At 45.2% G+C, this 24149-nt stretch overlaps 1 protein-coding gene and 1 long non-coding RNA gene across 3 annotated transcripts in view; one reads left to right on the forward strand and one right to left on the reverse strand.

Moving 5' to 3' along the window:
• PSPC1 (paraspeckle component 1) overlaps window positions 1-22462 on the reverse strand; it is a 64397-nt gene extending 41935 nt beyond the window's left edge. For both annotated transcript variants that reach the window (XM_089775569.1, XM_089775568.1), the window contains exons 1-5: window positions 21965-22462; window positions 16888-17189; window positions 8081-8176; window positions 6374-6570; window positions 2435-2519 (exon numbers count right to left, since the gene is read on the reverse strand). In XM_089775569.1, coding sequence (XP_089631695.1) covers window positions 2435-2519; window positions 6374-6570; window positions 8081-8176; window positions 16888-17189; window positions 21965-22336 — 1052 coding nt within the window. In that variant the 5' untranslated portion in view covers window positions 22337-22462. The remainder of the gene's footprint in view (window positions 1-2434; window positions 2520-6373; window positions 6571-8080; window positions 8177-16887; window positions 17190-21964) is intronic.
• Window positions 22463-22502: 40 nt separating this feature from the next.
• The window catches only part of LOC149525838 (uncharacterized), a 35244-nt gene continuing 33597 nt past the window's right edge, over window positions 22503-24149 (forward strand). Inside the window, exon 1 of the long non-coding RNA XR_016348545.1 lies at window positions 22503-23530. This is a non-coding gene — a long non-coding RNA (uncharacterized LOC149525838). The remainder of the gene's footprint in view (window positions 23531-24149) is intronic.

Here is a 24149-nt window from a genome sequence, read left to right on the forward strand (position 1 = left end):
TTAATTTAAAAAACCCTTCTTATAGTGTGAATCATTATACAGCATCATAATGTTTAACTAGTCCTTCACTCCACTTTCTGGGCCTTGACATTCCACTTGAGCACTCTGCTGTACGTCTAGTATATAGCTATCAACCAGTGTGTTCTCTGCTTGCCATGGTTATGATAAACAGCATTAAACGGGTTAATGGTTAACCAATAATGCTTTTATCAAAACAATTATATTTTAAAAATAAAACCATATTTTATTATTTTATATTTCGTAAGTCTGGGTGTTTTTTTAAACATATCCCAAAAGAACATTGCCACATGTTACTATCTTAAGAGTAGTCTCAGTTAAAATGTTTACTGAACTTAGTTAAAAAGCAGCAAAGAGGAGAAAGCATATAAACAGTACTATTATTTTCAATGTATTAGCTCCTAGAGGGCCAATCAGCATCATAGCATCATATGCACATAAATATCAATAGCCCCGCAATATGAATTTAGAGAAGATGCATCAAATAGGTTTGACAAGGAGAAGGGAGAAAAAGAATGAACAAGGAGGCAAAAAAAGTTCATTCAGTTAGCTGTTGCACAACTTCAGGCTCCTGGTGGCTTGAAGTGTTTTCATATTTATTTTTTTCCAATAAATAAAATCATTATCCATGCCTAAACACAAAACCAAATCATCCTTGGTTAACAATGGAAATCATATCAGAAGTGTGTCCTGAAGAGGGATTTACATGAAGATATAGTGGCTTTAAGGATTATTCAAGGAGAATGTTCTGGTCTGAGAGTGGTGAGGAAGGCATGGAGATTAGTGAGCTAGCACTTACAACTGCAGCCACACCAGGAGGGTTGAGAGCTGGAGGCTCAGGGCTTCACTAAGGCTCTGGACTTTGGCCAGAAATGAGGAGTTTAGGGTGCACGTGGGGGCTTCTGGCTGGTGCCAAGGGGTGTGAAATGTAGGAGCAAGCTCAGGACTGGGACGGGGGTTGAGGTCTGGGAAGAAGTTCAGGGTGCAGGCTCCAGGCAGGAGTTTGGGTATTGGAGGGGTAGGGGTGAAGCTGGGGTAGGGGTGAAGGAGGGTGTTCAGAGTCTAGGCTCCAGCTGGGGAACACTTACTTCAGGCAGCTCCAGGTAAGCAGCACACTGGTGCAAAGGTAGATTCCACACCTGTCCTGGCTCCATGCTGCTCCCTGAAGCAGCCAGTGTGTCCAGCCCCTATGTGGAAGAGCCAGGTGGCTCTGCATGGAGCATGCTGCCACACCTCATCAGCTGCAGTGCCCAGCCAAGAGGAGCTGGGTAGCACACAGATATTCCCTAATCACCCCTGAAACAAGGGACCACAGGGACAGAGTAGGGATATAAAATCTCATTTAACTGGTTAACCAGTTAAAATCCCATGTACTTGGTTAACTGTCCGCCCCCCCCCCCCCCCCCACTGCAAACAGGTTCTGCTTCAGCTTAGCCAGAGCAGCCCCTGCCTCCCCTCTACCCTTCACAGACCTGAAGCAACCGCCCCCCCTCACCACTGCCTGTGGGGGCAGGGAGCTGCTCTAGCCTCCACTAGTTAATCAGAACTAGTAAGCATCACTCATTAAGGGTGATGCTTACTAGATAATCTTTCATCTCTATAAGACAGGCTTGAGACTTCCAGCCCATGACGCAGTAACCTGCTGTGGGCTGGATGAAATGTAGAAGCAGGCTGGCTCCAGCCTGTGAGCAGTAGGTTTCCTATCCCTGACTCAGACCCAGGGTTGCTAGATGGCTGAAACAAAAATACCGAACACCCTCCCCCTCGCGCCCCCTCAAAAAAAAAAAAAAAAAAACACACACACACACACACACACACACACACACGCACACACACACACACACACACACACACACACACACACCAGGAAAAATTTCTAAATTTCTATGGAAGGAGAAAAAAAAAAGAGGGGAGGGGGAAGCAAAGTTGTTGTTTGGGGAGGGAGGGAGCGGGGACGACTCCAAGACTTTATGTGAAAAAAAAAAAAAAATTTTTTTTTAACATAAGCAGCATTAAAACAACACGTCCCCTTTAAGAGTGAGTGCAAGGATAGGAACAGGGGAGTCATTGCTTGGTCTTGTGCCGGCAGCCTTGGGGAACAAGGTATGCATGGGGTCTGGGATTGGGGGGGCTGGGGTGTTGGAGGCCAGGTTTGGGTGCTGAATGTTTGTAGGGCTGGCAGGTGCCCAGCATTTTCGCCTCCTGGCCGGGGGGGAGGGGAAGAACCAGAAAATACCGAACATCTTAGGTGTTCAGTATTTTCTGAATTTCTTTCTTTTTTTTTTTTTTTTTTTTTTTTTACCAGATAAGAGGCGAAAATACCAGACACCTGGCAACCGTACTCAGACCTACAATATCAATTTCATATTTAGAAGCTAGCACACTGCAATATCACTACCAAATTAAAACAAAATACCTCAATTGTATTTGCTTGCGTTTCTGTAGCTCTTGATTTCTAAGTTCTTCCAAACGTCTTAGTTCTTCCTGGCGCCTCATGAGATCTGCAAAACGTTAAAATATTATACAAGGCCCTCAATTATTCTTTGACTTCAGTGGTTACAAGACTTCCATCACCAGTAATGGAATGCAAATTGCAAAATGTTCATTGCTATTACAAAGTGATTTCATTTTTAAATTAGAAATGTACCATTCTGTTATTTAATCTGAACATGATTATGGAATGAGCTACTATCTCTTATCAAAATTACCAACGCATTTAACTAATGTCATTTACCTTGTTTAAAACAAATGTGCAAGAACCCCCAAGAACAGGCAGATGAAAAGTAACTGGCACTCAAAGAAGGACTCATCATAATCATGAACAGAAAAAGATTTAAAACCTGAGGTATCTCCCTTACAGTACTCTTTTACTATTAACTATATCAACTCTGGATATTCCTGTTCATATAAATATCCAGTTCTTTTCTAATACAAATAAGTTCTTGGCCAAAACAATATGCAGTGGCAATGAGTTCCATGGACTAATTACACACTGAAAAATCATTCCCTTTTATCAGTTTGGAATTTGCAACTTTAAATTTCATTTTATGTCCACTTATGGTCCTTCTTGTGTTACAAGCCTGTGCTCATCAGTTAATCTTCACAGTTACATGCAGGTGCCTTCCTCCCCATGCTGTTGCCTCTGTATCAAAGATGGCACCATAGGGTAGGGGCACAGGCAGGAGCCAGTATGCGTGGGGAACTGGCTTTTAAGCCAGCTCTCTTTGTGTACAAGCTCCCATGGAGCTGCATGCTCCTCACACCATTGTCTCTGTGCCAGGGTGAGAGGGTCAAAGCTTCAGATGTGTACCAGCGCCCAAAAAGCCTCTTACTTCATATGTGTAAATATGTAACCACTGAAAACTTAAGTGGTTACACGTTTACCAAAATATACACATTTTAACATCCCTACTATCAACATGATGCAGTTCTAGGGATGTAACAGACTAGACAACTTTCCGATAAGCAGAAGCCTATCACACTTCGATTAGTAATAAGACAAGTCGCTTCCCCCGCTTGCTGCCTCTACCAGAGAAAGGCATCGGGGGGGGGGGGGGGGGGTGGAGAGCGGGTGCTGGGGGAAGCTGGCTTAAAAACCAGTTCTCCCCAGTACCATCTCCACGGGAGGCAGAGAAGGTAGACACACAGAAGGGAACGGCACGAGCAGGGACTGAAGCAGTCTCTGCTCGTGCTGCTTCTGCTGCAATGGAGCTCTTGTACATTTCAAAAGCAGAAGCCCCACAGGGAGCGCAGTGCCAGAGGGGGAGTCCCCCGCTGGCCCTGCCTCCCTTCCTTTTGAAATGTACAAGAGCCCCGATAGGACTCTTTTGTACGTCTGAAAGGCTCAGGAGCCACAGGAAGTGTGGGGTCAGCTGGGAGTTCCCCGCTGGTCCCGCGCTCTGTACAGGGCTTCTTCTTTTGAACTGTAGCAAGAGCCAGGGAGGGCTCTTGCTACAGTTCAAAGGCAGAGGCGCCCTTATAGACTAATCCAATAGTTGATGGAAATCCCATTGACTATTCAATTAGTTAATTAATCTAAATTTAACATCCCTATGCATATCCTTTCCCAAGTCAACAAATAATTTTAGAACACTCCGAAGTGTACAGGCAGTTAACATTTTCCTTACAAAGTGCAATAATTTACACTTATTGACTAAATTTCTTCTGACATGTCATTGCCTACTGAACTACCTTAATGAAATCCCTATGAAGTTCTCTCTTCTCTAGACATGAATAACCTAAATAACTTGCCATTTGCATACCATTACCTCACTGCTCACCACTCTTCCCAACTTGTTAATATATTTAATACTGGACTTAAAAGCTCCTTCAAATCTTGGTTGTGTACCATTTGAACTTGGTAAAGAGAGGTAAATGGGTGTTCTCTTGGCACAACAAAGTATATACTTTTGACAAGTACTGCAGTTTTTTAGTACAGCGTGAAGTAATTTAAGCAACATTCATGCTACGTGAAGATATCTTTTCGTGAACTAGGTACTGTATGGTGAGAACTGTTGACTAAGCATAGAAAGTGGAAGCTAAAGCCACAATTCTGGTACCCTGTAGAACTCTTAGCTCATAATGTTCATAGTGTAATAGATAATGTTTAAAACATTTGTTTGATCAACTTTTTACAACATCCTCATAAAAAAATGTCAGCAATCCAAAACTGATGAAGAAGCTGATAAGGCTCAAGTGGATACTCTTACTCCAGTCTGAAAATGACGGTTCAGTAAACTGGAAAGTTATGCTAACATCAGATCTAGGATTTCTGAAGATAAACCTGTCAAACCCATTATGGGTTTGACTGAGTCTCAACTGATCATCCAAACCAGCAGAATCAAGACAGCATGTATAGAAGAATTCCCAATTCCAGTTCAAGAAAAAAGGACTCCACAAAAAACAATGAAGCTTGTTTGACCTGGAAGCAGAACTGGTGACAATGGATGTTCAGCTTAATAACAATCAGAGTCCATCCATCCATCACAAGAACAGAGAATCTGATCCCTAAATAGTAAGTTATCAAATCAATTACTGAATATAAGCAGAGTAAAAGAAATTGAATGAAATTTAACAGTTCAAAGTGCACTGAAAGACTAACAAGAATTTTTGCTATAAACAGAATTTATAAATTGGCAGAGGAAGAGAAAGATCTGGGTGTACTAGCTGATCACAGGATGACTGAGCAGCCGAGCCCAGCATGCATCAGATGAGATATTTACAGCAGACATAGGGCAGCGTCAGTACCATTATACAAGGCACAGGTGAAGCCTAATCTGGATTACTAGGTGCAGTCTTGGTCTCCAATGTTTCAGAAAGATCAAAGTAACAGAGGACTAGTAAGATGATCAGAGGAATGGAAAACATACCTTATGAGCAAACTCAAAGAGGTTGGCTTTTTTAACCTAATCAATGAAGGCTATGGGGAGATATGACTGCTCTCTACAAATACATCAGAAGTATTAATATCAGGGGAAGAAGTTATTTAAATTAAGAGTTGATGTTGACAAAAGAATAGTTATCAATTGGCCCTCAATGCATTTAAACTTGAAATAAGACTAAGGTTTCTAATCATCAGAATGAAAATCTGGAACAGCCTTTCAAGAAGAGCAATGGGGGAAAAAATTAACTGGCTTCAAGACTCAGCTTGATACGTTTATGGAAAGAATGTTCTGACAAGACTGCAAACAATGGTCATAGCCAATCTGTAACTTCTAGTAGCAAATAATCCCAATGGCCAGTGATGGAAGGCTAGATTGGGAGGGCTCCGAGTTACTTTCTGAGAGTCCGGTTGTTGGGTCTTGCCGAAATAATTAGGTTCTGAGTGCCATATCTGAGGTCAGGAAGGGGTTTTCCCCCAGGTCAGACTGTACGAAACTATGGATTAGGGTTGTGTTTGAGGGTGGTTGGGTTTTTTTGGCCTTACTCTTCTGCCTGCAAGTCTAAACTAGTATAAAGGGTGGATTCTCAGTAATTTGAAGTCCTTAAATAATCATTTGTGGACTTCAGTAACTCAGACTGAGGTTATAAGTCTACTACAGCAGTGGGTATGTGACAGTCTGTCGTCTGCAATGTACAGAAGACAAGACTAGATGATCATGGTGGATCCTTCTAGTGTGGAGCAAGTTAATAAACCAGCCTGCCTTATAAACAAAAAGGACATGGATTTGTCTGTCTGGATCAAGCTCTGTAAGCCAGAGAACAATCAAAATACATTTACATATAAAGTAAACAAAGAAATTAAGACAGAAAATGGAAGCTTGGCAAGCACACCAAGGGACAGAGTTTCCTTGCTAAAGTAGTATTCTTAGCAATTGAGGCAGACACAATAAAAGGCAGAATATCTGATTTTTACCTTGCCTCATCAGCATTAACTGATGTTCATGTCTAGCTGCTTCCATTTCCGCCTCTAGTTTCTCTTTGGCTTCTCTAATGTTTCTATCAACCTGCTCTCGCTGCTGCTTCTCCATCTCATCAAGAGCTTTCCATCGGGAAGCATACTCAAATTCAAATGTTCCAGGCTGAGCAAAACGTGGGGGCTGCTCTCTTTCCCTAATACAAATGTATAGAGTTAAAATGTACAGAAATACATAAATAGCTGCAGTAGCAAACTATATTCCTAATAAAACATTTCAGTTTAACTTCTAACTTTAAATCAAATAGCCAATTTCTGTAATTACAAAAATTCAAATTATTAGCTCTTTTTCAGAACTCAATCCCAAAAATTCATGGTAGGACTCTGCAGGCAGATTGCACTGCATGATCAGAGAAATTGTTGATGCAAATGTATTCATTATTAAGGAAACTTGTTTTGCATTATATTGAATTTTTCTGATGCCTTTACAGGACGTTATTCAACTAAACTAATAACGATCAGGCTGCTAGGCAAGTGGATTATAAACATGATTTTTTAACACCAATGTTCGAAAAAAGATTCTCAAGGCTTCCTGTTTTTCAATATTACTGGCACTCCTTAAAAAACTGAAGTCCATCAAAATTTTAGTTCACAATATCTTATATTCTCAAATGCATATGCTATTGTAACAAAGAGCAATTAACCAAAATATTTATCTTATTTTTAAAATAAATAATTACTAAAAGGCTTACACAGTGCTGCCCAAGTCCAGGCCAGGGAGAGGCTACACACCCAGGCTGCCAGCTTCCTTCTGTTGCCAAGGAAGGGCAGGGAGGAGGGACCTGGGATGTGTACCCTGGCCACTGACTTCGCCTCAGGGCAGTAGGGGTTGTGCAGGCTGCCCACTGGCATTCCGCAGAGGCGGTGGAGGCCGTGCAGTGGCTGGGGCCACAAAGCAACCCTCAGCTGCTCATTGGGGCAGGCCAGGATGTCAGGTCCTGCTGGGCAGTGACTTCTCATTGGGGTGCTTACCGCTCCCCTGCAGTCATTCCAGGCTCTTCCCCTTCCATTTTATGATAAACTGAATTCCAGGCACATCCCATTGTCCTGGCACAACCAAACCCTTACTTTGCTTTAAGCTAGGATAAGAGGAAGCTTCATACCAAATGTGGTGTTCCTATCTCTTATCATTTTGGAGTTCTTGAACAAACAGACTCATGGACAGACAAACACATATTTCTAATATATATAGATATTTTTGCTTATCCTCTGACTAAGCATTTTTGCTCCAGCAATCAGGACTTCTTGGGGACAGTCTCAAATTTCAACACTAAAAGTTCTAAATTAAAAGAACTCTGGTTTCAGCTAATACTCAAGACTCTTGGTCTGCTTTATGGAACCGATCACTGTTACATTTTTAGTCTGAGAAGTCCCAGTGATTCTTGATCGTGCAGTAACTCATGTATAGAATCACTGGAACTATTCAGAGTAAAAATAAATGTGTGCATCAGCCTTATCAAGATTGGGGACTATCCCATTATCTAAATTTGCACTTCATAATCAGGAAAACTTGATATCACACAAATATCTTATTAAGCAGCACTCTTTCCCATCCTCACTTCATACCACAAGATAAAATTTCATAAACTTTTGTTCACCAATAATGCAGAACATGTTTAATGAAATCTAAATCTAAATCCAACTTACTTATGATATTGTTGTGTTTTTTGCATTAATTTCTCTGGTAGCCCATCTTCATCATCAAATTGTTCCATAGGCTCTACAACAACAGGTCGAGGTGTTCTGAAATATTAAAAGGATTTTTTTTGTTCAATTTTTGCTATTTTATTAACCAAGGAAATCTACATTGAAACAATTATATTGCACAATATTGTTGGGAAACATTCAAAAAATACTTAGGTTCTGTTAGCTACAACACCATCACATTTAATGAATTTTTTAAAAAGCAGTCTCAAGTGGAATACAAGTCAGTCTGGCTTACAAATAAGCCCACTATTTTACCTGGGAAACATTGCACTACTCCTAACAGAAAAATAAATGGATCAATTTAAAGTGTGTATAAAAAGCTAAACAACTGTTTGCAGGCAACAGTACACTCTTTAATGCAGGAACCAAATGTAGTAAAATAGATCTGGTCCATAAAAGAGGCTCCTAGTCCAGTACACTTCCGATAACCCGGCACCTTTAGGACCCAGGGGGTGCCGGATTATCAGATATGCCAGACTATCAGAAGGGGGGGGGCTATGTTGGGTCTGGAGTGGGATAGGAGGGGATGCCACCCCAGACTCCTCATAGCCCCCCCCTTACGATAGTCCGGCTCTGCCCCAGGCGTCCCTGATTCAGCTGCTGCTGGTCAGTTTCAGCAGCGGCTGAATCCCGACGCCTGGGGCAAAGCAGCTGGGGTGCTGCCGGGTTGGTCCCGCAGCGCCGCCCCTAGGCACTGCGGGACCAACCCGGCAACACCCCAGCTGCTCTGCCCCAGGGGTCCCCAAGTCAGCCGCTGCTGAAACAGACCCCTGGGGCAGAGCAGGTGGGCTCCTGCCGGGTTGGTCCCTCAGCGCCGTCCTTTGGCGCTGCGGGACCAACCCGGCAGCACTCCAGCTGCTCTGCCCCAGGCGTCCCGAAGAGCAGCTGGGGTGCTGCCGGGTTGGTCCCGCAGCCCCGAGGGGCAGCGCTATGAGACCAACCCGGCAGCACCCCAGCTGCTCTGCTCCCGGCTTCCCCGATTCAACTGCTGGTCAGTTTCAGCAGCAGCTGAATGGAGAAAGCCTGTCCGGCTGCCCCAGCACTTCCGGGTTCCTGATGGTGCCAGACCATCAGGAGTCCCGAAGCATTGGATACCCGACTAATGGAGTTTTACTGTATTACAACACAAATAAACAGCAGCTCTGATCAAATTTACAAGAAATACAGAATAACAGAGAGGTAGCCCTGTTAGCCTGATCTTGGTAAAACAAAAAAAGCGGTCATGTAGCACTTTAAAGACGAACAAGATGGTTTATTAGGTGATGAGCTTTCGTGGGCCAGACCCACTTCCTCAGATCAAATAGTGGAAGAAAATTGGCATCACCATATATACCAAAGGATACAATAAAAAAAATGAACACATATGAAAAGGACAAATCAAATTTCAGAACAGAAGGGGGATGGCCGGGGGGGGGGGGGGGGGGAATGTCTGTGAGCTAAAGATATTGGAGGTGATAATTGGGGAAGCTTTCTTTGTAATGGGTAAGGTAATTAGTGTCCTTGTTAAGACCTAGGTGTAAAGTGTCAAATTTAAGCATGAATGACAGTTCAGAGGACTGTGATAGAAACGTAGCCCTGTTAGTCTGATGTAGCTGAAACAAAATACAGGACTATGTAGCACTTTAAAGACTAACAAGATGGTTTATTAGATGAGCTTTCGTGGGGTTTCTCTTTCAAGTCTGGTGTTAAAATGTCTTTGAAGCAGGATGCAGGTAATCAAGTCGTTGAGACAATGCCCTTTCTGGTTGAAATGGCAAGAAACTGTTTTTTCTTTGTGACCCTGTCTAATATGTTTTGTGGGCATTGATTCTTTGGCGAAGTGTCTGAGAAGTTTGTCCAATGTACATAGCAGACGGACACTTTCGGCACATGATAGCATATATTATATTTCTGGATGAGCAGGAATATGTATTCTTGATCTTATAACTCACTTGGTTAGGTCCAATAATGGTATCAGCAGAGTGAATATGGGGACAAAGCTGGCAACGGGGTTTGTTGCAAGGAAAAGTTCCAGGCTTGGTATTAGTGTGGTATGTCCTGTGGTTGTTGGTAAGAATCATCCTGAGGTTACGTACTTATCTATAGGAGACTATGGGTCTGTCTCCCAGAGCCTCTCGGAGTTTACTATCCTGTTTTAGCATAAATAAAAGTTCTGAAGTCTCCCTTTGTAATCTGGTGTTAAAGTCAGTTTGAAGTAAGACACATGTTGTCAGGTCTTTAAGGGAATGGCCAGATTGATTGAAGTGTTGACTAACATGTTTCTCTGTATGGAGATGTCTGATTTGTGACCACTGATTCTCTGGTGAAGTGACTGACCAGTTTGTCCAATATACATCGCAGAGGCACATTTCTGGCACATGATGGCATATATTACAAAATTTAAGGATCACTAACCTGCCAATGTTCATGAAAAAACCTCTTGATTAATAAAATTACTACTAACACTATTTTTATTTAGTTATTATTTACTAGACAATTTACCTAGCCTTGCTTGGTTCTTAACTCAAATGATTTTTGTTCTCTGGAAAATAAAATTAAAATGTACATGCTTCATTTAAATCACTGCTCTAAAGTGGGATTGTGGATAAGGAGTTCAGTATACAGGCTGCCCCAGGGAGAGAAGACTACAGCAGCCCTTTTGCTGCAGCAGCTTGGGGCCAGGTGAGAAGTAGGGATGTTAATGGGTAAGCAGGTAACGGGTCACCATACCAAGTGATGCTTACAGGTAATCAGTCAACCAGCAGCTGGGTCGGGCTGGAGCAGCGCACCCATGCCATGGACAGGTAGCGCTCCAGTCCAGTCTGAGCAGCTCTGCTCCCCTCCCCATTCTCCCCCTCCGCTGTACAGGACTTGCCGGACAGGACAGGACAGGACAGGCACGCCATAGGTGGGGGGCGGATGACCTTCACCAAGGCACTTCAGACACTCTGTATGAATGTCACTCTTTGGCATAAGTTTGCCACAAGCCTGGCAAGCTTTAAACCCTGGGGACTAAGGCATGGTCTGGTTCAGAGAAAAGAGGAAAAAAAGTGAGGGAGAAAATTATCCTCCTATTAACAACTAATAACATACTAACTACCAGCTAGAACAGTGGTCATCAACCAGTTGATTGGAATCTACTTACTGACAGATCTTGGAGCCTCTGACAGGTGATCCTGACCGGTTTGGCTGGGAAGCTACAAAGTGCTGGCACTTCAGTTATGCCTCCACCCACTGTCATGCTGCTCCTACCTTGGAGCTGCCTCCTGAGAGCCTCCTGCTTGCTGCGTGGGAAGAAGGGGAGCACTGATGTCAGGGTGTCCCTCCTCCCCCCATTCCCGTACACTATATCCACACAGAGAGAAGGGGATGGAGGGAGCCTGGCAATGCAAATCTGTCACACACCCACTGCGTGTGCGACTGTCATTCTCACAAACATGCACTGTCCGTCACTCTCCATTCCCGGTTCCAACACATATGTGGGGGATGGTTGTTACTTCTACTGCTTGCAAAGTGTGTTACTTTGGGGTTTTGACTGGTCTGTGCATTTCATCATTTTCATCTCTCTCTTACTCTTATATTTAATTCTATGAGTAGTGAGTTCTAAAATTCCTAACCTGCCATGGCTGGAGTCATTATCCCCATGACAATTCCTGCTCACAGATATGGCTGGCATATCCCTACAGCCCCTGAGAAAGGCAGTGCAGGGGGTCTCCACATGCTGTCCTTGCTTGCAGACACCACTCCTGCAGCTCCATTGATTAGTAATGGGGACCCATGGCCAGTAGAAGCTGTGGGCTCAGTGCCTGTAGGTGAGGGGCAGCTCATGGTGCCATGGAGTCATTGATGTACGTCAGCTGCTTTCAGGAATGGAGCAGGGCCAGGGCCAGGGCAGGAATAAGCCTGCCTTAACCCCACTGCTCCATCATCTGGTAGCCATCTCAGTTAAACGGTGCCCAGCCAGAGCCTTATTCCTAAACCCCTGTCCCAGCCCTGAACCGCCTCCTGCCCTCAACTTCCTGCCCAGACATGTGTCCCCCTGCATCCAAACTCCTTCCCAGAGCTTGCACCCTGAAACCCCTCCTGGACCCCAAACCCTCACCCTGGGCTAAGCCCAGAGCCCCTCTCACACACCGAACCCCCTGACCTAAGGCCAGAGCCTGCACTCCCTACCCCAGACTGGTAAAAGTGAGTGAGGATGGGGGAAAAAAGGGGATCGAGTGAGCAGGGATGGGGCCTCAGAGAAGGAGTAAAGCAGGGGCGGGGCCTCAGAGAAGAGGTGGATCAGGAAGGAAGTGGGGCAAGGGTATTTGGGTAGATCTTACATTGCATTTAAATTGAAAAAAAGATCTTGTGGTTAAAAAGGTTGGCGAACACTGAACTAGAACTTTACTAAAATTATGAACTCTAACCACTAAATGCTGCTAGGAATGCTTGCAATAGCAAAAGCGAGAAGTTCCAGCTGCTGTCACCAGGTGGCAAGAAGGAACTGGGGGGTCGGCAGGTCAGCAAGACTATATACTGGGCGCCATATCGGCACCGCTCTAGGAGGCACCTAAGCTGATCCAACTGTTGCTGCTAAGCAAAAATCTTCTGGCACATGAACAAGCACTCGAAGAAAAATGATTCCGCTAGTTATGAAGATCATTTTACCATAAGTCCAACGTTTTGATCAGTGCTTCCACTTTCTCTTCAACTTTAAATATAATTACAGCTGCCCCCAAAAGCTCAAATTTAGTCCATCCAAACAGGTGGAAATATCAGCTAAGCATGCTACCAATAAGCATGTGGGGGGGAGGAAATCACTGAAATGCCTCTTTAGTGAAAAGGTTTCATCTATGAAAAAATATTTGAATTTCATCACACAACTCAAACAAGCAGTTGAGTGCTGTCCCATGAGACAACCAGCACACTTTTGAAAGTAAAAGAAGCGGTGTATGATCACTATCTGTAGCACTCCAAAATGCATTAAAGTGCAGGAATTAAATAGGCAAACATCATTAAAGTTGAATAATTTCATCGTCTCATCCAGTGTTGTCTTCAGTTTTCCTGCCATTTTTCTGGCAGCTAATTATTCTCAGTGAGTATGACAATGTGCAATGAGTCCACTGTACTTTCCTGACATTACATGAGCTCCAACAGTAACTGATTCCTATACATTTGGACCACTCACTATCATTTGTTATTATGAAATCATTCAGATCACTAAACACAGCCTCAGCAGTAATACATGTTGGTAATGCATGGCAAAATAGGAAATCTTCACACATTTTATTCTCAAATTTATATGAAATGAATGGCAGCAAATTAGTGTTGCCAGAAACGTCTGTACTTTTATCCAGTCACAGGGAATACTGGCTTTTGCGTACCGTGCTCTTTTATATCCAGACATATCTTCAATTCTACAAAGGACAGTATTGGATAGGGAGATTAAATATAAATCTTTTGCAGTTTTATTCACCAGCATCTCATTGATTTAGCAGCAGGTAAGGTTTCTCTGACTTTGCTATTAAGAAGCAAACAGCTTTTTCATTACTGTAGCCAGTTGCAACATTTAATAATCGATATGTGACTTGAAGATAATTCTCGCTATTTGTTTTTGAAAAAATCTGACAGGTTTGTTCATATGTTTTGTTTCTAGATGCCAGCAGTTTGGCTGGTTTCTTGCATTCATTGGATTATACTTCATAGCAGAGGACATACTGTGCTCTCTGCCCATCTTCATAATCAGCACTAGTAAAACCAAACAATAAGTATTTGTCTCAGTACTTGTCTAAGTATTTGTAACAATACTTGTCTATTTTTTGTTTTTGTATCCATGTTTGTATAGTTTCACTGGAATATAATGCACCTTCACGAGCCAACATCATTTTATATTTTAACCACCGATCCATAATGCAATACAAGATTAAGAATCTAATTTCAAGAGCTTTAAGGCAGCGGTTCTCAAACGCTGGTCAGCAGACTGGCACTGACGGCTGCCAGAGCTCAAGCTGGCTGTTCTCAAGGGCTTAGCTCCAGCAGCCATAGTGGCTGATTTTGCTCACCAGTGCTACAGGGGCTGAGGTGGCAACAGGAGGAGGAGCCTATCCTTCTACTCTCCCTTCCCATCAAGTAAGGTGGTGGCCCACCCAGGGCTCTGCGCTTCCCTGGGAGGGGTAAAGGGTGTTAAACACTAGGAAGCAAGGGGCTGGGTTGGGGTTAGGCAGACATGCAAATAAAATTTTACCTATTTATTTGCATAATTAATACCTAAATATACAAATACAATGTTACCAGTCCACCAATAATTTGTGAATGGGTTTGCCAGTCCACAATATAAAAAAGGTTGGGAACCACTGCTTTAACACACAAGCATGGACTTTGCTCAAAATTAAAACGCTCCCTGCTGTGTGCCCAGACCCCACCACTGGCTGTCCATGGTGCATGAATTTACACCCAGCACTTCTCCTGGAGTTAGCATTTGCTGTGCTGAGAGAGGAACAGGATCAGTGTGCCAAAGCCAACTAATAAGCTGCATCTAAAGAACAACTATGGAGTGGGGGCAGGTCTTGGGGTCGAGTGCAGCTATGCTCCCACAGCTTCAGGAGGTCAGAAAGTTATTAGCAAGGGCCACTGGTCCCTTCTGTAAACTGCATGTTGTGAAACAGATGGCTCTGTTCCAGCTCAGTCCCAGGACCCACCCCCACTTTATGGCTGTTCTGTGGCATGCAAATTTATCAACAGGGCCAGCACACCACCGGTCCTAGAACCAAGACAATATATGCACAGTCCCAGCACCATCGACCTTTGGCGTGCCCTCACAGACCCCTCTTATTAAATTCAATGATTCTCAAAGTACTTGATTCTGCCCCCATTACTCAGAATAGTACTTTGCTTCATGAGCAGGCCACTTGATTTTGATAGAACTAGTCACACAGCCAGGTATCAACACAAGAATGGCAGAATCTGGCCCTCAATAGTTTGAAAAGCCCCCTTAATACCTGATTAAGGGCATTCAGCATATAATAGAAGAGTTTTTCAATGTAACTGCAAGGTGGCTAAAATATGAAAAATCTCATCCCGTTATATACATCTTCACAAAGAACCCCCAAAATTACATACATTAGAGTATAACAAGCTGTTTCATTGAGAGTTTTCTGGAATATTAAAACTGGTATACGTTCTGGCAGTCACACAGTTCCTTTTTATAGCGCCTCTTTCCTTGTCCTACGTCTTTGATGCACAAGGATTTACACAGAAGTATTATACAGTAAACTTCCGATAATTCAGCACCTTTAGAACCCGGGGGCGCGCGATTATCAAATATGCCAGACTATCGGAAGGGGGGGGCTATGAGAGGTCTGGGGTGGGGGGATGCCACCCCAGACCCTTCATAGCCCCCCCTTTCCAATAGTCCGGCTCTGCCCCAGGTGTCCCCGATTCAGTCGCTTCTGGTCAGTTTCAGAGACCAACCCGGCAGCACTCCAGCTGCTCTTGGGGACGCCTGTGACAGAGCAGCTGGGGTGCTGCCAGGTCGGTCCCGCAGCGCCGAGGGGCAGTGCTACAGGATCAACCCGGAAGCACCCCAGCTGCTCTGCCCCTGGCTTCCCCAATTCAGCTGCTGGTCAGTTTTGGCAGCGGCTGAATTGGGGAAGCCAGGCTCAGAGCAGCACCAATTGTCCGGCAGCCAGAGCACTTCCGGGTTCCTGGTGGTACCGGACCATCAGGAGTGCTGGAGCATTGGATGCCGGACCAATGGAGTTTTACTGTATTTACAAAACTACTGAATAATGATTTCATATCAGTTACATTATGTATGGCACCTAACACAGGATGTATCTGTTACACAACACAGCAGCCACAAGGATCTAAATATGCCTGTAAGTTAGTCCATTAAAGAATATTTCAGATTTTTAAATGAGGCCAAAATCATGTGTTTAAGCCACTAAAAAATTGTGTCGCTTACCCAAATGAGAAAGTTAAAGATAAAAAAAATTTATGGTGCAATTCTTAGGTAGTTAAAATTTCAAACTGTACTCAAAGTCAGCATGAAACTCCTATAGTAAATGTGTGTAAGAGAGCAGTCACAACATTGATGGATAGCCTGCTGCTATTAGGGCAAAGTGGGGAAAGGTGGAATCACAAAAGTATGAAGGAGGAGATTTTAAAAAAAGATGATATTATTGATAGCATCTCAAGACCTGAAAATTTTACTTACCTACTGTTAGTAAAAAACCACACAGTTGCAAATATAACCTTTAAAATATAAAAAGATACAGGGTCATGTTCCTTCCAAGTCTGAAAATAGAAAACTTTAATGCCTCTGTTTGTGGTTTTGCCAAGATACCAAAGTAAACACCAACTAGAGTCTTGTCAGTTTTCTCTATTGATACTGGAAACTTCATGATCAGGAGTTTAAAACAATTATCTTTGGAAAACTCTGAATAGCTGCAGAAAAGGTAAAAATTACTGACAAATAACTGAAAAAGTTACAATGAAAATAATACCCATGAAAATACTGTATTTACATATAATCAAAAAAATCTTATGGATGTAGATATAGCTCATAATTAGATGATTTCAGAAAAATATTCTTGAGTAAAGTATGAAGCTTGATGTGAATACACAAAATGACCTTCCAGAGGACATCTATTCCCCAGCATATATGGTGTCCATGTTCTGATAACACAACAAAAGGTTTGGGCCATGCTTGTGGTTGCGGTTTTCTATACATTGTAAAAACAATCACCCACAAATATGATCAAAAAAAAAATCCTTTAACTTACGTTGTCAGTAAGAATGCCCCATCACCACATCTCTCTAGAGCCTTCCTTGCCGGAGGTTTTGCTGCAAACTCTACAAAACCTTTTCCTGTAGCTCTGCCACGGTCATCTACTACAACAACAGCTCTCTCCACTGGACCAAACTGAGAAAAAGCTTGTTCCAGAAGCTCATTGGAAACCACAGGTGAAAGATTCTTGATTGTTAAAGCAGCTCCATGTGTAGCAAATCGAATTCGAAGTGGTCTACTCTTCAAAATAGTACCATCAAGTTCTGCCTTTGCTATTTCAGCCAGTGTTCTAGATTCCTTTTCAAAAGAAAAAAGTTATATGTACCCAAACTTCTCAAGAATACTGAGTCAATTTATTAGTTTTCAGCTATTTTTACCATTACTTAAAACTTTTCTAAAAAAAGAATAAGCATATTAAAATTAGGAGGAGGATCGGTCAATATTTAAAGTTTTATTTAAATTTAATGTTTTTTCATATTCCTTTGTTTGATTGCAGCTATCTGAATTTGTTTGTCGTCCTTTAATTCCATGAGTTTTGTTTTCACGCACTACAGGAGGATTCCACAAACATATTCCTAATGCAAAAAAGTATAGCAAGCAAATGGTCTGCTAGCACTTTATAGACTAACAAAACATGTAGATGGTATCATGAGCTTTCGTGGGCACATGGAGCAGTCCCCTGTCCACATTGGGCTCCTCCAGGCTGGAGCAGCCTCTGATGGTTAACCATAACCGTTCACATCCTAGCACAGGAGGGAGTTCTAAGTGATGGACTGGGATGCAAGAGAGAGTACAGGGTCTAGTTTGGGTACAGGAGAGAGTTCTGTCCTGGAGAAGAAGGACAAAGTGTTTAAGTTGTGACCTGGGGCAGAGAATTAGTGTGCAGGCGGCCGTAGGGTGCCAGGTGCAGGCTCCTAGCCAGCAGCCCACTGGGACCTTCAGGCAGGCTCCCTGCCTGCTGTGCCCCCACAAGCCACTCAAGGCAGCCAGCTGCTGGGGCCAGTGTGTTTGTCTGTGTGGCATACCTCTTGAAAAGGGGACAGCAGGGCTGTGTGTGTTGCATATACCCACAAGCACAGCCCAGACAGCTCCCATTAGCCAGTTTCTGCCCAACGAGAGCTTCAAGGATTGTGCTGGGGAAGGGAGTAGCACTGCATGAAGACATATGCTGGCCCCAGCAGCCAGCCACTTTGTCTGCTGTGCTCCCACACATCATTCTGAGAGCCTGCCTGAGGGTCCCACTGGTCTGCAGGACATTGGCAGCCCAGAGTATTGTGGCAGGCTGAATCCAAATGTTTGGTGGGCTGCATTTGGCCCACAGGCAGCATTCTGCCTTCACCTGCCCTAGAAAGTGTTTTGTTTTCTCTAACGATTTTCACTATACCTGTTATATTTTGAAATTTTTTTAAACTGCATGATTACTCTTCACTTGTTTTTGTGCCTTTCACACCTATGTAACCTAAGTGCCAATCTTCCTTGATGTTCATCTCTTAGAGTCTTTCCTTTAATTTCTTTCACTTAGGGCCCTATGTTCTTGTTCTAAAGAATTATTTCTCAAGCTAAGGAAAATGTAATAAAGCTCTCTCACAATCTCTGCAAAATTGTTCAGTTGGCCAAAAAGATTACACAACAGTGACATGAGATGTTCTGTTCCTCAATCCTCCCAGGTACTGCTAGCAAAATAAGAAATTATATTCCATCCCAGGTACATATTCAAACCCTATATACAGCAACACTTTAAAAATGTGATTAGACATTAGAAAAAAAAACAATGTCAAAGTTACATTTTTTTAAAATCTCAAATATTGAACATTATGGAAATTGACTACCAAAAAAATCCTAACATTCTTTTATATGCCTTTTGCATTTTCTAGTTACAGTAGAAATAAACTGACATGCTAAATCTATAGGCAATAATGTAGTTTTAACTGCCTCAATTTTTGCCTGAGTTACCAGAAACCAGATTTTTAGAAATGATAAGCACATATCCAAAAATAGAGCCCTTAAGCGTTTCTTAAAGTGGAGACTATTAAGTGAGGCAAAAAAAAAAACTGTATGAGTAAATCTTGAAAAAGTGGGTCCTTTTTCTAACAGTATCAAGGAAACAACAATTGTACCTCACAATAACATATTTCAGTAAAATGTAAATGGTATAACTCACTATGCCTCTTAAATTTATGCTTATGTTTTCATTTCTTTAGAAGCCAAATATGTGGGAAAAGGATCCTGTGTCTCCCCTTAAAATTTGCTACATCATAAAAAGAAAAAAACCCAGAGGTTTATGCTTCATCATAAACTGAAAAAAAAACTAATTAGTTACAACAAGAAACTTCGTAAATAATGCAATGGGAGGGTGAGACAACCATCTCAACTCAACTAATCATACTTTTTTCTTATTCAAAGAAGCATTTTCTATTTTCTGCTAATGAAATTAAAAGGCAATAATAATATCAGGTTACCTGTGTAAAACAAGTGGGGCTGGTGGGTTAAATTCAGGGCTGCAGAGTACGGATGTTAGTGTATAGTAAAGTAATCGATTAACCAATAAGCTTGGGCTTATCAGTTAATCCTATTGACGACACACACTACCCCATGGGGGGGGTAAGGCAGGAACATCCGATCCGGCAGAACTGTCTCCCCCCCTTCCCCCCCCCCCCCGCGGTGTTGCCTCAGAGAGAGGCAGGCAGCAGCAGCACAGAGGGTAGGGAGGCAGGAGCCAGTACATGTAGGGAGTTTGGCTTTTAAGCTGGCTTTCTGCACATGCTGGCTCTGCAGAGCCACCTGCCCCCACGCTTGCTACCTCCCATAGAGGCGGGGGGGCAGTGCTGGGGGGCAGGGGGGGCAGAGCCGGCTTAAGAGCCACCTCCCCCACCAATTGCCTCTGTATCAGAGGCAGCGGCAAGGGGGGAGGAATGCTGATGCAGCCTCTTTCCATAGCAGGCCCAAGTTCGCCACAGACAAAGGCCACTTCATGGGATGGCAGAGCAGCCTCTGTCGGTGGGGAGCTCAGGTTCCATGGCAGGGAGCTCCCCAGGAGTGAGGCCAGGAATGCATGGGCTGCCATCCCCACCTCCAGGGATGAAACTATCAAACAACTGTAACTGCTAAGGTTGTGTGAGGTTACACAATTATTGAATTAATCAGTATTTAACATCCCTACCGCCAAGGGGAGAGATGCCTCTTCCTAAGCCCAAAAGCTGTAACACTAGCTGCTGCTGCTGCCAGCACAGCAGATCTGGCATCCCTGTTGGTGGGCTATGGGGCTACACAGTCCCGCGCTCCCATTGGCCAATTCCTGGCCAACAGGAGCTAAGATGGCAGTGCTTGTGGGTGAGAGCAGCAGAACCTTATGCTCCTCTTCTCCCACCCCTCCTTCCCCCACTCCAAGCTGGGCCTGCTGCTGGCTGCTTCTGGGGCTCAGAGGGGTGCCCCAGGACAGGCAGGAACGAGGAATGTAAAAGGTTACCCAGTAAGCATTAGGATTACTGTAATGCTTATTTGATAACTAGTTAACTGGACTGCCCAGCCATGCCAGAGCAGCTCCAGACCCAGCAGAGTAGGCAGGAGAGACCCAGGTCACAGTAACACCCGAACAGTCCATTGGGCATACTGGCCTTGAACAGTATCTGCCCTTCAGCCCTAATGAGACTCCTGTTCTGCGCCAGCCCACCAACGGTTAACTATTTGGACTGATATTTACATCCCTGAAAGAATGTAAGCCCAAAAGCCTGACTTAGCCTTGGTAAGCTTGAGCCCCAACTCCCTGCTGAGCTTCCCTCAAACCTTGAACTTCTTTCTACATCCCAAACCTCTCATCATTTGGCCCCACTTCAAAGTCCACACCCCCAGACCAGAGCCTGTACTCCTCCCCTGCACTCCAAACCTCAGCCCTGAACCCATACCCCTCCTCTTGCATCCCAAATACTAGGCTTGAGGCCCCTCTCCAACCAATAGTCCCCTTTTACATCCCAAATCTCTTATTCTCAGGCCCAGCCCAGAGCACTGCTAGGTATGGAAAATCCTATTTAATTGGTTAAACATTATGTTTAACTGGTTAACCAATGAAAGGGGGTGCGGGCAGAGGAGCTATGTTGGGCTAGAGCAGCCCCCTCCAGCCACAAGCAAGGGCTTCTCTGTCTGTGGGGTGCTCAGGTGCCCCACAGACCGGAGGCTGCTCCAGACTGACCACAGCGGGCTCCCAGCCTGCAGCAAGCAGGGAACTGCTTCCCTCTCCCACAGGTTAAAGGCTTAGGTAAGAGTGAAGCTTAATAGTTAACTTTTCACATCCCTAACCTCTCAACCCCTCCTGCATGCTGAACCATCTGCTTCATCTTGCAGCCCTCTCCTGTATTCGAAATCCATCTGCCCCACATTTAGCCAGGAGCCCCTACTTGCACTGCAACCCTCTAATCCCCAGCCTTATTCCAGAGCCCACACCCACAGTCAGAACCATCATTCCTCTTCCATGTCCCCAACTACCTGCCCTAGTCTGGACACGGCATTTAGAATACTCAACCCAACCCCTCGGCCCAACCTCTCCCACATGCTGTCTGTGCAGGGAATGACAGTTGCACATCACCTCCATACTTGGCACATAAAGTCATTCTGGACATGAAAAAATTAAAGGGAGCAGCTCTTGTGGGTGGGACGTGAAGACAGCTGGGCATGCCGGCTGATGGGCTGCAGTCTGCACTGCCTGAAGATGGAAACGGCAGCAGCAAGGCATATAGTCAGGATATGGAAAAATAACCATGGCTGAAGACACGGTATCAAAGAAACCAGGCAAAAGAGCAAGAGACGAGAAGCAGTAAGGCTGAGGGCAGTGACACAAGAACTGGTTGTACTGAAAGGAGACCAGGCTTCGCGGTGTCAGTGGGGTGTAGGTTAGCGACTGCAAGGCGAGGCCCGTCCCGATCCCACACACACACGATGCCCGTGCAAGAGGCGAATACCCAGACACGACCTGTCCCACTACCCCACACAGGGTGCCTGTATCGACCCGAGATAGGCGGCCCCAGGGGCGAGGCCTCACCCACTAGCTCGAAGACGCGTCCGGGGAAAAAGGTCCTTACCAGGCGGATGAAGCCGAAGCCGCGGTCGCGGTTGATAAAGACCTCGCTGGGCTCCCCGTAGCGCTCGAACAGGCGCTTAAAGTCCTCCTCGGTGATGTCGGTGGGCAGGTTCCCCACGAAGAGGCGGCAGCGCTGCGTGTAGCTCTTCTCGCCGGGCTTCAGGAAGCTCTTGATGTCGATGGTGAACCCGACCTCCTGCTCCTCCTCGCCAGCCTCTTTGCCCAGCGCCATGGCCGCTGCCGATACCTCGCTGTCCGCATCCAGGCCCCGCATCCCCTTCAGGCCGCCGCCGCCCCCCACCATGCCGAGCGGTGCCGCCGGGGAGTTGTTTTCGATCCGCACTTGTTTCAGGTTCCGACTGTTCGCCGCCATCTTTCAGCCTCGCTCGCTCTCTCGGGCGCTCTCAGCGGGTCACGGAGGCGCTCTTAGCCACAGCAGCCACTGACCACCAGCGAATTCAAAATGGCGGCGGCGGTAATCCCAGCGAGTTAACGTCTTTGAGGAAAACCCCGCCTTCCAACCGCCCAGCGGTTGCGCCTGCGCAGTGACTGCCACTGGACTGGAGGGAGTGCGGGGCGAGTGGAGCGCGTGGAATCAGGGATTAGTCTGAGAGGGTGGGTTTAGCCGTGGGCGCCATGCGTACTGCAGAGAGTGGGACGGTTTTGCTATAGGCGATGTAACTAGCTGCCTATTCTCCTGGACTGCGCTCCATTTGCTGCTATGGCATCACGTCTGTCCAAGCTGGCAACCCCGGTCTTGTCTACACTGGCCTCTTTTATCTGCAAAAACTGCCTTTTGTTGACAAAACAGTGAGAGAGTAGACACTACAATGCAACTTTTGTCAGGAAAACTATGCCCTGTAAGAGACTTGTCTTTTCCCCTCCCTTTATTGACAAAGAGCCAAGGTGGACTCTTGTTTGTTTTGTTGAGGTAACTTGCTTCTGCCAGTATCCCACAATGATAGTTATATTCAGTGTCAGGGTATGGCTACACGTGCACCCTAGTTTGAACTAGGGATGCAAATGTAGATGACCAAAATTGTTAATGAAGCAGGGATTTAAATATCCCATGCTTGAGTTGCATAATCTCGCCCGTGCGCTATTCTGATCGCCAGCTGATTCGAACCAGGGAAGTGCGCTCTGGCCTGTGTTAGTTTGAATCAAACCCCGCTCCCGCGGCCCAGCCCAGCCAAGCCAACCCCCCCCCCATCTCCTCCCCTCTCCTCTCGCAGCACGGCCAATCCCCAGGGGCACCTGCCCCAGGGCCAAACCCCCCTCCCAAGGTGCGGCCCAGCCCGGCCGACCCCCTCCTCTCCTGCAGCCCGGCCAAACCCCGGGGCTGACCCCTGCTCCCGCGGCGCAGGGAAACCCCTAAGCTGGACTCACCCCTCCAGCGCCGGTGGCGCAGGGAAGCCGCCGCACTCCTCCAAGGCCGACGCCCCCTCCCCCAGCACGCAACAGAGTTGGGGGAGGGGAGCAGCTCGTGCATTTCCAGAACTCCCGGAAGGGACGCAGGCTTCAGACAGGACTTCCGTCCACCCTGCGGGAAGCCGGCACTACACTAGAGGTAGGTAGTGGGGCTTCTCGGGGGTGGGGGGAAAATGGAGGCTGGGGGGGCCCGAACGCCTCACGATCGACTGGTCAAGGCCTCGCGATCGACCGGTCGATTGCGATCGACGGGTTGATGACCACTGCTGTACAGTCTGGTGGCTCTCAACACTCTTTCTATGCAAATTGTTCCAGCACCTCTGCACTTTGCCTATGTCCCAGAAAGAATGCCCCTCTCACTATGTTTGGACACTTCAGGAGAGTAGGGTTGCTCTTTCATATCCCCGCCCAACCCTTCTTATTAGGCAGCCACTTTCTACTGAAGTGGCTGTGTTTTAGTGATCTCTGTATAGAGTGATGAGTGCAGCACGTTGGGGTCCTTCATCATAAAAACTATGTTATATCTAAAGCACTGAAAAACTGGGTATCCATTGTACTTTTCATTGCCTGAACATACTTACTTGTGCCATAATCCTGCAAACAGGTACACAGAACTTTACAGAACATGAATACTCCCCAAAGTAAAGGATTGCATATGTGTATTTGGAGGCCCAAGCTCTTGAAATAAATAAGACTCAAAACAAACAAGCAGAGGGTGGGGACAGATACAATGCATGATCACTACATAAGCATGTTTT

Source organism: Pelodiscus sinensis, chromosome 1 (assembly GCF_052426305.1).
Source record: "Pelodiscus sinensis isolate ZL-2025 chromosome 1, ASM5242630v1, whole genome shotgun sequence".
Lineage (NCBI taxonomy): Eukaryota > Metazoa > Chordata > Testudines > Trionychidae > Pelodiscus > Pelodiscus sinensis.